The sequence below is a fragment of the Dermochelys coriacea genome, chromosome 4 (assembly GCF_009764565.3).
Source record: "Dermochelys coriacea isolate rDerCor1 chromosome 4, rDerCor1.pri.v4, whole genome shotgun sequence".
NCBI lineage: Eukaryota > Metazoa > Chordata > Testudines > Dermochelyidae > Dermochelys > Dermochelys coriacea.
The window spans coordinates 88,362,344-88,378,484 of record NC_050071.1 but is presented as its reverse complement, the minus strand read 5'-3'; the positions used below and the strand labels follow the sequence as shown (position 1 = coordinate 88,378,484).

At 41.9% G+C, this 16,141-nt stretch overlaps 1 protein-coding gene across 5 annotated transcripts in view; it reads left to right on the top strand.

Annotated features, from left to right (window-relative positions):
* TUSC3 (tumor suppressor candidate 3) overlaps positions 1-16,141 on the top strand; it is a 307,969-nt gene that overhangs the window by 245,672 nt on the left and 46,156 nt on the right. For all 5 annotated transcript variants that reach the window (XM_038399600.2, XM_043513761.1, XM_043513760.1 and 2 more), the window contains one exon: positions 1,036-1,099. In XM_038399600.2, the coding sequence (XP_038255528.1) occupies positions 1,036-1,099 (64 nt within the window). The remainder of the gene's footprint in view (positions 1-1,035; positions 1,100-16,141) is intronic.

The window sequence follows — 16,141 nt, the reverse complement described above, 5'->3', positions numbered from 1 at the left end:
GCGGGGAAACTAAAATAAATAAGCCAAATACAAAGGGAGAATATCATGACCACATTGGAGCACATCAATGCTATTCAGTTGCTGTGCCATGAGAGAACAAGTGCAAATTTCCTTTCACAGCAAGGATGATTTCCCTCCCCTCTTCTTTACCCTCCATATGTGAGAGTAGATGCTAAATACGATGCCCACTCTGAGACTGGGAAAGGATGTAGATTTTTTCCCAGTGGTTTAGTACAATTATTTTGTATATACTAAGGAGTATGAGGACACATTGTTTTCAGGGAAGATGGTATTGGGAGACATAGTTTAACTGAAGGGATGTGCGGCACTTTCTGAGAAGTGAGTGCAAATGGCTGTGTACGTGAGGTAAACTAAAATATCTTGTGATGAGGTATAGAAGTGGCAGCATCTCCAGTGGGTTACAAATTCTGTGAATTTTGTAGACTATCAAATGGTGATTGTGTGATCATTTGTTCACATTTTGGCAAAGTTCAACTTCCTTTCTCAAGCCTCCTGGTTTTTTTTCACTTGACATTTGAATATCTGTTAAAGCCATTTTCAAACACATCTCTGAATCCATCCCCTCCCCAGTCAACAAGTGATCTTCAAAGAAGATCACACACACACTCTTCTTGATCAGTGTTAGTAGTTGCTAAGTGCTATCTATTACTCATCCCTCCCATCATTTAAATTGCAATGGAATGAAGAACTTGGAATCGCTCGGGTGGATGAAGCTTGTACATTAAATTTCAAAATATGTGGGTTTCCGATGTATGGGTGGCCAATCAAGTACAACAGTTTTTATATATGGTGGACCTTTGCATTAGCTGTGCTTTTCAGATGGTTTGCTTTTAACAATGGTTTATAAAAATTTAACTTTAGAAGTATATGTCTTCTGCGGGCACTACACTATTTATGTATTGTTTTGCAAGACAGGTTTTATTTTAATTTCACATACACATACTAAATCATGTCATTTTCAACATTTTTCACAGCCTTAACGATTTATTTTTGTTTCTTACTCTCATTTTGCAGAGTTACATACATGGGAGCAGTCAGGCTCAATTTGTTGCAGAATCACATATTATACTACTACTGAGTATCCTTCTGAAATCGATGGATAGAACAAGGCTAGCTAAATCAGAGTATGCTATTATATGAAATTGCTGTGACAGTGAATATCATTGAAGCTTTGAACAGGTATTGCATTTTCACTTTATTTACTTTATGATTAAGCAGATACCTAGTGTTGTTGCTGTTTACTGTTGGGGAATACTGGATCTGCTGTCTCCTACTATGTATCTATTTAACTGCCAACTCTAAAAATCTGCCTGATACAGTACTATTTTATATTTTTCCTTTCTTTTCTATCTTTAAATCATCAGCAGAATTTTTTCTTTTCTTTTCTCTTTGTATTGTCTCTTAATTTTAAAACTATTTTGTCTCAGCTTTCAGCTCTGTTAAACGTTGAAAAGAATATACGTATTTTCTAGTTTGGAAAAATAGAAAAAATATTTATGAAAATAGATTAACCTTTCAGAGCTCTTTCTATGGAAAAGACACACCTGACTAGATATTTCCTTGTTTGCACTGACTTCTTCAATGGATAAATGGGCCACTACAGTTCCCATTAATGTCGAGGGGAAGACTCTGAGTAACTTGAGTGGAAGTTAGATGAAGACCTGCATGAAAGTTTCTGTAAAGATAAACTTGTGATTTCTCTAACCCCTTTTTCTGATCATACATTATGCTCACTCAATGAAAACTATAACACATGACTAATCAGTTACCTTTCTCACCTGGGTTGCATGGGGAGGTGCAAGAGAAACAAATCAAATTCCTCAGACTGTGGAGCAGCAGCCAAAATCTTAGGGTTTGATAATCACTCTTCTCCCTCCCAAATTTTGAGGGTTCAGTAAGTGGATCCACACTGATGTTGATCCATAGTCCCTGTCCTATAGGTTCCAAAGCCCTCTTCATGATTGTTCAGTGGTGCTTGAATAATTTGTATAGTGCTGAAAGTGGAAATCATGTATATGGGTTGTTGTTACTGCTTCATACCAGAGGGTACGGCAGCACCACCAGCACCCCTAGTTCCAGCACCTATGGTGGTCCCCCCACAAGCATACTTCATGCCCCTACATAGTGATCCACTGTCTGGGCTCCCCACTCCATGCAGTGAAACCACATCAGTTTTTCTGCCTATTAGGTCTTATGTGCCCAGCAGATGGTCAAGGGCAGATTTAGCTCCCAAGTCCTGATCTTAGGCACACTGAAGTCAATGGGAGACTTTCAGTGAACTCCATTGGTCTTTGCATCAGATAACTATGCATCAAGCTAAGAATATATACTTTTGAATAGATGAAAGTATTTTTGTGTTCTTAATTTCTAAATTTGGCATTTTTGTTTTTAATATAAGGTTTTCAAAAGGTTTAAAGATTAATAAATGTACTTGAAATGTGCACATTGAAGATTAGTGTTGGAAGAAACCTCAGGAGGTCATCTACTCCAACCCCCTGTTCAAAGCAGGACCAACCCCAACTAAATCATCCCAGCCAGGGCTTTGTCAAGCCAGGCCTTAAAAACCTCTAAGGACGGAGATTCCACCACCTCCCTAGGTAACCCATTCCAGTGCTTCACCACCCTCCTAGTGAAATAGAATTTCCTAATATCCAACCTAGACCTCCCCCACTGCAATTTGACACCATTGCTCCTTCTTCTTTCATCTGCCACGACTGAGAACAGCCGAGCTCCATCATCTTTGGAACCCCCACTTCAGGTAGTTGAAGGCTGTTATCAAATCCCCTCCTCATTCTTCTCTTCTGTGGACTAAACAAGCCCAGTTTCCTCAGCCTCTCCTCATAAGTCATGTGCCCCAGCCCCCTGATCATTTTCATTGCCCTCCACTGGACTCTCTCCAGTTTGTCCACATCCTTTCTGTAGTGGGAGCCCAAAACTGGACGCAGTACTCCAGATGTGGCCTCACCACTGCCGAATAGAGGGGAATAATCTCTTCCCTCAGTCTTCTGGCAATGCTCCTACTAATACAGCCCAATGTTCCTTCTTGGCAACAAGGGCACACTGCTGACTTATATTCAGCTTCTCATCTGCTGTAATCCCCAGGTCCTTTTCTGCAGAACTGTTGCTTAGCCATTCGGTCCACAGCCTGTAGCAATGCATCAGATTCTTCCGTCCTAAGTGCAGGACTCTACACTTGTCCTCATTAAACCTCATCAGATTTCTTTTGGCCCAATCCTCCAATTTGTCTAGGTCACTCTGGACCCTATCCCTATCCTCAAGCATATCTACCTCTCCCTCCATCTTAGTGTCATCTGCAAACTTGCTGAGGGTGCAATCCATCCCATCATCCAGATCATTAATAAAGATTTTGAACAAAACCGGCCCCAGGGCCGACACTTGGGGCACTCCGCTTGATACAAGCTGCCAACTAGACATCGAGCCATTGATCACTCCCCATTGAGCCCAACAGTCTAGCCAGCTTTCTATCACCATATAGTCCATTCATCCAATCCATACTTTTCTAACTTGCTGGCAAAAATACTGTGGGAGACGATATCAAAAGCTTTTCTAAAGTCAAGATATATCATGTCACTGCTTCCCTCATATCCACCGAGCATGTTATCTCATCAAAGAAGGCAATCAGGTTGGTCAGGCATGATTTGCTCTTGGTGAATCCATGTTGACTGTTCCTGATCACCTTCCTCTCCTCCAAGTGCTTCAAAATGGTTTCCTTGAGGACCTGCTCCTTAATTTTTCCAAGGACTAAGGTGAGACTGACTGGTCTGTAGTTTCCCGGGTTCTCCTTCTTCTCCTTCTTCTTTTAAAGATGGGCACTATATTTGCCTTTTTCCAATCGTCTTGGACCTCCCCCGATTGCCACGAGTTTTCAAAGATAATGGCCAATGGCTCTGCAATCACATCAGCCAATTCCCTCAGCACCCTCGAATTCATTAGCTCTGGACCCATGGACTTGTGCATGTCCAGCTTTTCTAAATAGTCCTTAACCTGTTCTTTCACCACTGAGGGCTGCTCACCTACTCCACATACTGTGTTGCCCAAGACAGCAGTGACGTGGCTGACCTTGTCTGTAAAGACTGAGATGAAAAAAAGCATTGAATACTTCAGCTTTTTCCACATTATCTGTCACTAGGTTGCTCCCCCATTCAGTAAGGGTCCCACGCTTTCCCTGACCACCTTCTTGCTGCTAACATACCTTTAGAAACCTTTCTTGTTACCCTTCCACGTCCCTTGCTAGCTGCAACTCTAGTTGTGTTTTGACCTTCCTAATTACACCCCTGCATGCTTGAGCAATATTTTTATACTCCTCGCTAGTCATCTGTCCAAGTTGCCACTTCTTGTAAGCTTCTTTTTTGTGTTTAAGCTCACTGAAGATTTTTCTGTTAAGTCAAACTGGTCGCCAGCCATATTTGCTATTCTTTCTGCACATCGAGATGGTTTGTTCCTGCGCCCTCAATAAGGCTTCTTTAAAATACAGCCAGCTTTCCTGGACTTCTTTCCCCCCTCATATTAGCCTCCCAGGGGATCCTGCCCATCAGTTCCCTAATGGAGTGAAAGTCTGCTTTTCTGAAGTCCAGGGTCCGTATTTTGCTACTCTCCTTTTTTCCTTTTGTGACGATCCTGAACTCAACCATCTCATGGTCACTGCTGCCCAGGTTGCCATCCACTTCTACTTCCCCTACCATTTCTTCCCTGTTTGTAAGCAGCAGGTCAAGAGGAGAATGGCCCCTGGTTAGTTCCTCCAGTAGTTGCACCAGGAAGGTGTCCCCAACATTCTCCAAAAATTTCCTGGATTGTCTGTGCACTGCTGTATTGCTCTCCCAGCAGATCAAATCAAAAGTTTTTTCTACTTCACAGCTTCTCTCCTCATTCATAACAAATAGGTGATGCCTCTCCCCTGTGGAATTTGGAGGTGGTCAAGTGTTGTTGGAGGCTCCAGGACTGAGCCCTGCCCTTCAACTCAGGCCACCAGAAATTCTGCCTCTAGTGGTGGAATAAGATGGCAGTTCAGCAGTGCTGGAGTCCTTAAAAATAGTGTCTGAATGCAGGGGAGCGGAATGCCTCAGGAGGGAGCAGAAGGGAACAGAGGATCATGGGAGGAGCTGAGAAAAAGATATGGTACTGGGGGAGGACCAGGAGAGGAGGTGGTGACTCCCTCAGATTCCATCTCGTCCCTATCTGTGTCCAGCTTCTCCTGCCCATGGGGTTCTATACTATTCAGGTGACCCCATTACCTGGCTCCTAACATCACTTGTCTCTAGCTGTGCCCTTAGCTCCTGGTGGTTCCTGCCTCCTTTTTCCCCTGCCTGTTCTTGGCTGCAGTTTCCCCAGCTCTCTCTTCACTGACCTGCCACTGAGCATCCTGTGCCAGTGCCTGGCACTTCCCAACTTGGAGGATGCTCTGCAGCCAGGGAGGAAAAGGAGCCTGGCCTGTGACCAGCAGATGTACCGATATGCCATGTTGGCATTCCAGAGTACTCTGGCACAGCTTAAGCACTGAGTTCAGTTGCTTCTCACCACTTTTTCATAAGTTGTTGTTGCTGTTATTCAATATCTGCTTTATTTCAGCTTGTAGCTCCCCTCTTCCTCTCCTGAGCTGAGTTACTGCAGCAGCAAGAATTTCTCCCTCTGGTCGCCACCTAGTAGAGCACAGCTCTAGCAGGTTCCCTGTGCCACCACAACAGTGGTAAGGAAGCCCTGCAATCTACAAGACAAATCTAAGTATTCTAGGCAGCATTTCAGGAGCCTCATAGAGGGAGCTATTCCCTGTTGCCAAAAACATCCTATCCTTGTTCTGCCAGGGCATGGAGTTTCAGAGGGTTAGTGATTCCCGGCATCCACATGCCTTCAGCATTCTCAACTCTTTCATTTTGAGTTATGTGATTTTGGCCCCTTCTGGAGTCAGTCTCACGATGATTCGAGACACTCCAGTCCCTGTATGACTGAGCCCTGTGCAAGGAAGATCCCCCTCTGATTTCCCCATCTCCTGGGGAAGAGCAGCCAGTCAGGGCTGCTGTAGGAATGTTCATGATTTTTGACTGTGGTGTTGGCAATACTGAACCACTGACCCTCACTTTGCCTGGGAATGAGGGTTTGAGTCAGACTGACATGCAGCTGGGAGGTGTAATTTCCAGTGCAGGAAGACAGACAACTCTGCTCAATCTATTGCCTAAAAATAGCAGTGTGGCTGCAGTGTCATGGGGGGTGGTTTGGGCTAGCTGCCTGAGTACAGTCCCACCTAACCCCGAGTACGTATTGGGGCAGGTACTGCCCAGGCCATCGCAACCACACTATTTTTAGGTGCTGGCTTGAGCAGAACTAGCATGTGTATGTCCTCCCACACTGGAAATTACACCTCCCAGCTGCTGTGTAGACAAACTCAAAGTGCTCTAGATCAGGCTCCCTGCCTCTCCCTAATCTTACAGCATCTCCCAGCATGCAGAGAAGCCTGTTGTTTCTGTGGAGCCCTGTCTCAGGCAGCAGTGTAATGGAAATAGTGCTTCTCTGGCTTTCTGTATTTAGATTGTGGTAGTACCCAAAATGTGCTAGGTACTTCTTGAACACAGAGAGAGACCCAGCCCCTGCCTCCTACTGAATTACTATTTATGGAAATACCATATTAAAAACATACAAAGAAAACATTTTATAATATATTATAAAATTGTATATCTGATATAATAACATTTCTGTACTGTCTTCCTTGTATATTTTTAAATATAGTCAGGTTTGGGTGTATTTTTGTTTTTTTGTGTTTTTGTTTTTGTGAAGATTCCACATCCTTCATACAAGTATGAAAAATTTCCAATGTGTGTTTGAGTTTTGGAGGGGAAAAGTGTTAGCAAAGTCAACATACACCACAATAAATAGGAACCTTCTGTTTGCATGTCAAAATGCACTTGTCTGTCTTATGATTCAAGCTGTGATATCTTTCTGTTTTCTGGTACAGTCTATAAAATAGAAAGTCACTGTACCTGGCTGACAGAATGAATAGTTTCAGTGAAACTATTCATTGTCTCTTGCAACAAGAATTATTTAAGGTTTCATTTCACAGCTCAGTACTATCAAGCTGAGAATTTGGATGCAAAGAAATTTCACAAATACTATAAAGTCTTACAGACAAAAAGGAAGTATTTCTTCACACAGTGTACAGTCAACCTGTGGAACTCTTTGCCAGAGGATGTTGTGAAGACCAAGAGTATAACAGGATTCAAAATAGAACTAGATAAATTCATGGAGGATAGGTCCATCAGTGGCTATTATCCAGGATGGGCAGGGATGGGGTCCCGAGCCTCGGTTTGCCAGAAGCTGGGAATGAGCAACAGGGAATGGATCAGTTGATGATTACCTATTCTGTTCATTCCATCTGGGGCACCTGGCATTGGCCACTGTTCGAAAACAGGATACTGGGCTAGATGGACCTTTGGTCTGACCCAGTATGGCTGTTCTTAGGTTCTTATACAGACTTCAGCAGTTACACATGAAAGAATTAATGTTTCCTTCTCTTTATGTTGGCGGTACTTAGTAATTGCTCCATTGCTTTGTTGTTGTTTTTTTAGTCAGGAGGTTTTTATAGCAAAGATGAGTTTAAAAAAATTTGCCAGATTGATAAACAGTGATGTATTCACTTTATCGATAAAACTTTAAAAGGTGCATTAGATTTTAAAGCAAAGTATTATGTTAATGCTATATATGTCTCTTGGCTGCTTCATTTCACTATGTTTTATTTTATAATATAGAACAGGGGTCGGCAACCTTTCAGAAGTAGTGTGCCGAGTCTTCATTTAGTCACTCTAATTTAAGGTTTCACGTGCCAGTAACACATTTTAACATTTTTAGAAGGTCTCTTTCTATAAGTCTATAATATATAACTAAACTATTTTTGTATGTAAGTAAATAAGGTTTTTTAAATGTTTAAGAAGCTTATTTTAAAATTAAATTAAAATGCAGAGTCCCCCGGACCGGTGGCCAGGACCAGGGCACAGTGAGTGCCACTGGTTGCCTACCCCGATATAGAAGGATAAGGAAATAGCTGGTTTCAGAGTAGCAGCCATGTTAGTCTGTATCCGCAAAAAGAAAAGGAGTACATGTGGCACCTTAGAGACTAACAAATTTATTTCAGCATAAGCTTTCGTGAGCTACAGCTCACTTCATCGGATGCATGTAGTGGAAAATACAGTGGGGAGATTTTATATACACAGAGAATATGAAACAATGGGTGTTACCATACACACTGTAACAAGAGTGATCAGGTAAGGTGAGCTATTACCAGCAGGAGAGCCGGGGGAACCTTTTGTAGTGATAATCAAGGTGGGCCATTTCCAGCAGTTGACTAGAATGTGTAAGGAACAGTGTGGGGGGAAATAAACATGGGGAAAAAGTTTTACTTTGTGTAATGACACATCCACTCCCAGTCTTTATTCAAGCCTAAGTTAATTGTATCCAGTTTGCAAATTAATTCCAATTCAGCAGTCTCTCGTTGGAGTCTGTTTTTGAAGCTTTTTTGTTGAAGAATTGCAACTTTTAGGTCTGTAATCAAGTGACCAAAGAGATTGAAGTGTTCTCCGACTGGTTTTTGAATGTTATAATTCTTGATGTCTGATTTGTGTCCATTTATTCTTCTACGTAGAGACTGTCCAGTTTGGCCAATGTACATGGCAGAGGGGCATTGCTGGCACATGATGGTTTATATCACATTGGTAGATGTACAGGTGAACGAGCCTCTGATGGTGTGGCTGATGTGATTAGGCCCGATGATGGTGTCCCCTGAATAGATATGTGGACACAGTTGGCAACAGATTTTGTTGCAAGGATAGGTTCCTGGGTTAGTGGTTCTGTTGTGTGGTGTGTGGTTGCTGGTGAGTATTTGCTTCAGGTTGGGGGTCTGTCTGTAAGCAAGGACTGGCCTGTCTCCCAAGATCTGTGAGAGTGATGGGTCGTCCTTCAGGATAGGTTGTAGATCCTTGATGATGCGTTGGAGAGGTTTTAGTTGGGGGCTGAAGGTGAGACTAGTGGCGTTCTGTTGTTTTGTTTGTTGGGCCTGTCCTGTAGTAGGTAACTTCTGCGTACTCTTCTGGCTCTGTCAATCTGTTTCTTCACTTCAGCAGGTGAGTATTGTAGTTGTAAGAACACTTGATAGAGATCTTGTAGATGTTTGTCTCTGTCTGAGGGATTGGAGCAAATGCAGTTGAATCTTAGAGCTTGGCTGGACAATGGATCGCGTGGTGTTGTCTGGATGAAAGCTGGAGGCATGTAGGTAAGCATAGCGGTCAGTAGGTTTCCGTTATAGGGTGGTGGTTCTTATTAGCACTATAGTGTCCAGGAAGTGGATCTCTTGTGTGGACTGGTCCAGGCTGAGGTTGATGGTGGGATGGAAATTGCTGAAATCATGGTGGAATTCCTCAAGGGCTTCTTTTCCATGGGTCCAGATGATGAAGATATCATCAATGTACCTCAGATAGAGTAGTGGCATTAGGGATTAGTCATTGTCTACAGCCAAGCTTTAAGATACAACCGCATTTGTTCCAACCCCTCAGACAAAGACAAACACCTACAAGATCTCTATCAAGCATTCTTACAACTACAATACCCATCTGCTGAAGTGAAGAAACAGATTGACAGAGCCAGAAGAGTACCCAGAACTTACCTACTACAGGACAGGCCTAACAGACCTAAAAGTGGCAATTGTTCAACAAAAAAACTTCAAAAACAGACTCCAACGAGAGACTGCTGAATTGGAATTAATTTGCAAACTGGATACAATTAACTTGGGCTTGAATAAAGACTGGGAGTGGATGTGTCATTACACAAAGTAAAACTATTTCCCATGTTTATTTCCCCCCCTACTGTTCCTCACATGTTCTTGTCAACTGCTGAAAATGGCCCACCTTGATTATCACTACAAAAAGCTCCTCCCGTCCCCCCACTCTCCTACTGGTAATAGCTCACCTTACCTGATCACTTTTGTTACAGTGTGTATGGTAACACCCATTGTTTCATATTCTCTGTGTATATAAAATCTCCCCACTGTATTTTCTACTACATGCATCCAATGAAGTGAGCTGTAGCTCATGAAAGTTGATGCTCAAATAAATGTGTTAGTCTCTAAGGTGCCACAAGTACTCCTTTTCTTTTTAAGCAAATAGCTGTCACTTCTATCTATGTGATAGAATATACAGCATGGTTTTTCTCTTAATCAGGTGTAGATTTAAGGTGTTTTTAACACTTTGGAGGAAAAGGGAAAATCTGGACTCATCTATTACTCATGAAAAGCTTTTCACACAACTCTTGCTTATCATTTAAGTTGTGGTAGTGCCCTGAATGTTTCTAGATCCATTCCAAATACAGAAGAATGTGTCTATTGGTCACCTAATCAGATCACACTTTTTATTTTAACAGAACTGCTTAAAAATCTGGTTTTGATCCTAACTAATTATTATGGCAAATTATCTGAAGAGCCACCGATTGTAGTAACACAGTGGAAGTTGCTTTAAAAAAATAAAAGTAAATACAGAGTAGAAAATGTCTTCACTAAAGAAAACCTTAATATTTGGACAGTTGCAGAAATTTGGTGTTTATTAGTCTTAATGTTAAATTGTTTTATTTCCCAATATCTGAAAAAGGATTTTAAAGGTAATTTTGAAATACCTACAGGATTGTTAATTGCCTGAAAGTAACCCTGATTTACACAGTACAGTTTTCAGAAATTTTGCTTAGGCTGTCCAAGTGTCATTTTAACCAATTTCAGACATATTCAATGAATATTGAAAATTCATGATTTTTTAGTTAGTTTAAAGAGTCACTTTATTTGTGTGCTAAACTTGATGATTTAGATGTATGTCAGTATGAACAGGTGTCCATCTTGAACCGTTTTCTTATATGTTGACCAATTTTCATATGTTAGACATTCAAATTCCATGCATGTATTGTAAACTTACCCTAAGGTCTTCAATATGGGAATACTGACTATTTACATTTGGGGCAGAATCACTAGGCCAGAACCTTTCAGCAACTTAATAAAGGGTGTGCTGGATATAAGTTGGGACAAGACAAGTTACAGTGATCCCAGCCATCATGGCCCTGTGACTGCTCCAGGGTATGCCAAACTTAGACTCTCTAAGGCCCAGCAGGTCTTGACCCTGTGGCTAATGAACTGCTAGGCATTTAAGACATCTACACTGCAGAAGCTGTAACTAGCTTGCACTCCACTACCAACAGCCCACTGCAGATACAGATCATGGGAAGCTCTGTCTCAAGGGGTCCAACATGCAGCAGCCTCACTGCTCCATATTGGCTCCCTGCCCTATATAAACCCAAGGTGCATTCCAGGAAGTGTTCATGCAACAGGATGGATCTCCTGTTGCTGCTAAAAATCTGCCTGCTTTCTGCTCTTGAACTCCTGGCTTCAACCTTCGCTTGATTTAGCCCTCACTTCCTGACCCAGACCCTGTAATTTGGTATCAACCCCAGCCTGCAACTTGACTCTGAGCTTCTCCACTACTCTCAGCCTTAGCTTTGACCCTGCTCTGACCCTTGATTCTGCCTGCCCTTGTCATGATCCTGACAGGCTTTGTCATCAGGGGTAGGAAGATGACAGAGCTCTAGCTCACTTGAGGACAGAGTCCACTGTGACAGATATGAAAATATTCTGCAATATCTTGGATAAACCTTATGGAATTAAGAAAAACCTAATTGAATTAAGTTTAAGTATTGGAGGATTATATTGAAAATGCAAATGTTTGTGTACATTTGTGGGATTGTATAGAATTTCTTTAAAAGAAGTCTGGATTAATGCAATCTCAGTGAAATATTAGGAATTTCAAAGGATTATTTGGGACAATACGTGTGAAGTAGATTTCCTAAGAAATTATTGTGGGGTGAGGGAAATGCAAATGACCCTCCTCAAGTCTGTCCTGTTGAAGCAGCTCTTTGAGCAGAGATCCACTGTCTGGCTGATTAACACGGTATCTCCAAAAAGGCAAACCAGATTAATGAGTGACTCTTACTCATGAGTGTTCTTGTTTGGCACAAAGGGTGTGATGAACAGTAAAACTACTGGGTGGGATTTGAAGGACTGCTCCAGCCAGAGCCCATGTTGGAGTGATCTCTGATAAGCTTATCAGCATGTGTGTAGATTCTTCTTATTTTTGTTTTCTCTGTAGTGATTTTTATCTTTATAAAATATGCTTATTTCCAAAGAACTGTGTGGTTATGTATAACTGTAATAATTACACTGTGCACTGTCCCTGAGGAGAGAAGCAAAGCAGATCTGCTTTGGGCAGACTGTCTTTTTCTGGGAATAACAGAATGCAGGCAGGAAACTGTTCAGCCTGGAAATACCCCGATTAGGAATGAGAGAGAAGCTGGTCTCCACCCAAGTGAGGCAATGGCTGGGAAGCTTGAACATTGGTGCCCTGAACTATGACGTCCCGTGACAGGGAGTACTAGGCCCAAAGGCCCCCGGCTGGAGGCCTTGTGGTCCTACCATACCCCACCCCAGAAAAAGAGCAGAAGAGGTGAGTCCTCCTTGCTGCTTTCAGAGGCTGCAGGGAAGCAGCCGATCAGAGCCCAGCTGGCTTATATAAAAGGAGTGTCGAGTCAGAGCACATTCAGTTGCTGACTGGAGCCAGCAGAGCAAGGGTGTTGCTCCTGGATGGTTGCAGCAGTTCCAAGACTGGACAGAGCAGTTGCTGGCTGGGACCGAGGGAGCAAGAAAGGTCCTCCTGACTGGCTGCTAGGATTCAAGCAAGACTTCAAGCAAGGTAAGGGTGAAGCTGAACATTCTGGGGCCACAGGGAAGGGGGGCAGGGAACAGTAGTAGCAACAGTTTAGTTAAAGGGGTGCAGCAACTGGCTGCTATTTATAGGGTCTCTGGGTTGGGGCCCAATGTAGTGGGCAGGCCTGGGTCCCCCGCACCCGCTGCAGGCACAGTGGCTGAGTCCCCTGAGAATGGAGTTTATATAGGCCCAGGGAAGGGACCAAAAACACTAAAGGGGCCAGTATGTATTGAACTTTAATACCCAAGAAAGGGAATGCACTGAACTGAAATTGAATTCAAACTGGAACAGGTACAGAGAAGGGCTACTAGGATGATCCGAGGAATGGAAAACCTATCTTATGAAAGGAGACTCAAGGAGCTTGGCTTGTTTAGCCTAAACAAAAGAAGACTGAGAGGAGATATGATTGCTCTCTCTAAATATATCAGAGGGATAAATACCCTGGAGGGAGAGGAATTATTTAAGCTCAGTACCAATGTGGACATAAGAACAAATGGATATAAACTGGCCATCAGGAAGTTTAGACTTGAAATTAGACCAAGGTTTCTAACCATCAGAAGAGTGAAGTTCTGGAACACCTTCCAAGGGAAGCAGTGGGGGGCAAAAGACCTATCTGGTTTCAAGATTAAGCTTGATAAATTTATGGAAGAGATGGTATGATGAGATAACATGATTTTGGCAATTAATTGATCTTTAACTATTCATGGTAAATAGGCCCAATGGCCTGTGATGGGATTTTAGATGGGGTGAGATCTGAGTTACTACAGAGAATTCTTTCCTGGGTATCTGGCTGGTGAATCTTGCCCATATGCTCAGGGTTCAGCTGATCACCATTTTTGGGGTCAGGAAGGAATTTTCCTCCAGGGCAGATTTTTTGCTTTCCTCTGCAGCATGGGGCACAGGTCACTTGCTGGAGGATTCTCTGCACCTTGAAGTCTTTAAACCATGATTTGAGGACTTCAGTAGCTCAGACATAGGTGAAAGGTTTATTGCAGGAGTGGGTGGGTGAGATTGTGTCCTGCATTGTGCAGGAGGTTAGACTAGATGATCGTAATGGTCCCTTCTGACCTTAATGTCTATGAGTCTATGAAAGAGTGACTCAACTGGAGAGCTGGGTTGGTTGAGGCTCACTAGACAGTGAAGAGTCTCCTGGGAGGAAGCCCTGGGGACACTGCTCCATTCCAGAACACAACTATTTGAGAATAAGCCCATGGGGGGCTGCAGAAGCCAGCGAGGGTACTGGGATAGGCCTTGTTGGACTGATTACCCGAGAAGGGTTCTATTTTGTTTCATGCATGAATTATGTGTTACGCAGCCGGAGGGCCAAGTCACTGAAAACCCACCTGAAAAAGAAAAACTTCTGACAGAGCACCACTAAACACACACACACACACACACACTCTCTCTCTCTCTCTCGAGATGCTCATCTGAGGTGAGTATCCTCCATCAGACATCCACAATCTGTTTATATCTTGGATAAATTTTCCTTTTAGTAGGGAAAGAAAAAAAACACTACTTTTAGCCTTTTGATGTCCACATAATTGGTTAGGCCTCATGAGGTTATTCTTGTGCAATAGTGAAGCAGAGACTTTAGAAAGACATTTTTAAAACAGAAATAATGTGAAACATCTCTTTAACTGCTCTGCTCGACTTACGCATCAAATCATGGTTTGTAGAAGTTTATCACGGATAAATGCAATTTTCAGATCTAGACTATACATCATTTGAGGAAAGATGGCTTTGCGGTTAAGTGGCTTGCAGTTTCGAGCTCTGTCTCATATTTCCTGTTTGATCTTGGCCAAGCCACTTAATATCCCTGACTCAGTTCTTCATCAGTAAAATGGGGATAATTATACTTCTTTCTCTGACCCATTTTCAGTCTTGCCTCTTTCAACTGTGAACTCTTCAGGGCAGGCACCGTAAATTACTGTGGCTGTACCAAACCAACTATTGTGAGGCTCCAGATATAGTTATTCATAGAATATAAATACAAATCTGGTCTATCCCCAGGTTTTGACTTCTCTTTAGGTTTGTTGCCAACCTAATATTGATGTTAGAGGTCTCCAATGACATTTTCATATAACTAGCACAAGTATGAGTCTGAAAACGTATTCCGAACTTGAATACGCCCAGTTAATGTATTGTGATGAGCTACAGTTTCAAAGCTTGCTGCTGCAAGATTACAAGCTCCTATCCTCCTACTCATTGTGGCATTTCAAACTATCGGGTTTCTCTACAATATAAGCCTGATGCGCCTCTCACATCAGTGTAAACCAGGAGTAACTCTACTGAATTCAGTGGAGTAAAGCTGATAAAATGGGGGAGAAGAATTGGACTCAGTGTAATTTTTTTTCTTTTTATTGCATGGGAAAAACTGAAAGGAAAAACTTGCCAAAATTCATACTTGATTAGAGATCATTCCCTGCCATAGACTGGTAACAACAATTGTCTTTCTTTTAATGCATAATGTCTAAAGATACATATTTACAGAAGAAAATAAATGCTGAATGCGAGTTAGAATAATTTTAGATTGAGATCACTTTTAATCTTCTGTGATAATATATTTTTTCAACATCACTTCTCATTAAATTGACAAAATCCTGATTTCCTTCCCAGAAGCAACAGTAGCTTGTTGTCATGTGCAATTGAGAACGAAGCTTTATATAATGTAAAGATATTTCTCATGATCATCAGTTGGATGATCATTCCTGCAAGCTCCTGTGTGTAATTTACAAAAATAATTGTTTGTTTTATATGGGATTATATATGAATTTTGACTTCCCTGAGTAGTAAAACGGTGATCAATAAATAAGCAGAGAAGTTGAGATGTACCTGCAGAAAAGTGAACACATGCTACACAATAAACTTTTATGTACATGTACATGAAATAGATTTATCTAGACTGAAACCTGTATTGATTAGTAAATAGATATTAATCTGTTTGGAACCAGCAATTTGCTAGATGATTTACAGACATAGTACAGTGTCCCTGCTTTGAACAGTTTTCAATCCAAGGGCTTATTCCTGCAAAATTTATACATGAATAACTTGACTCACATGAGTAGTCCTGTTGACTTCATGTAAGTGTTTGCAAGATTGAACTGATTGCACAATGCATATACAAGTGATGGGATGAATCCAAGTACAATGTGATTGATCAGTTAAGTTTAGCATGTGCCATGTTAATGCCATAGTTTGTTTAGGTTTTCTAATATTTATTTTTCTCTGTTGGGAGGAGTAGAGATCATAGATCTCTTGGAAGAAGTGTACTTTAAGGAAGGATTAACAGGAGGAGAGAGAGCAGGTATGATTATCAGGTCAGGAAGACA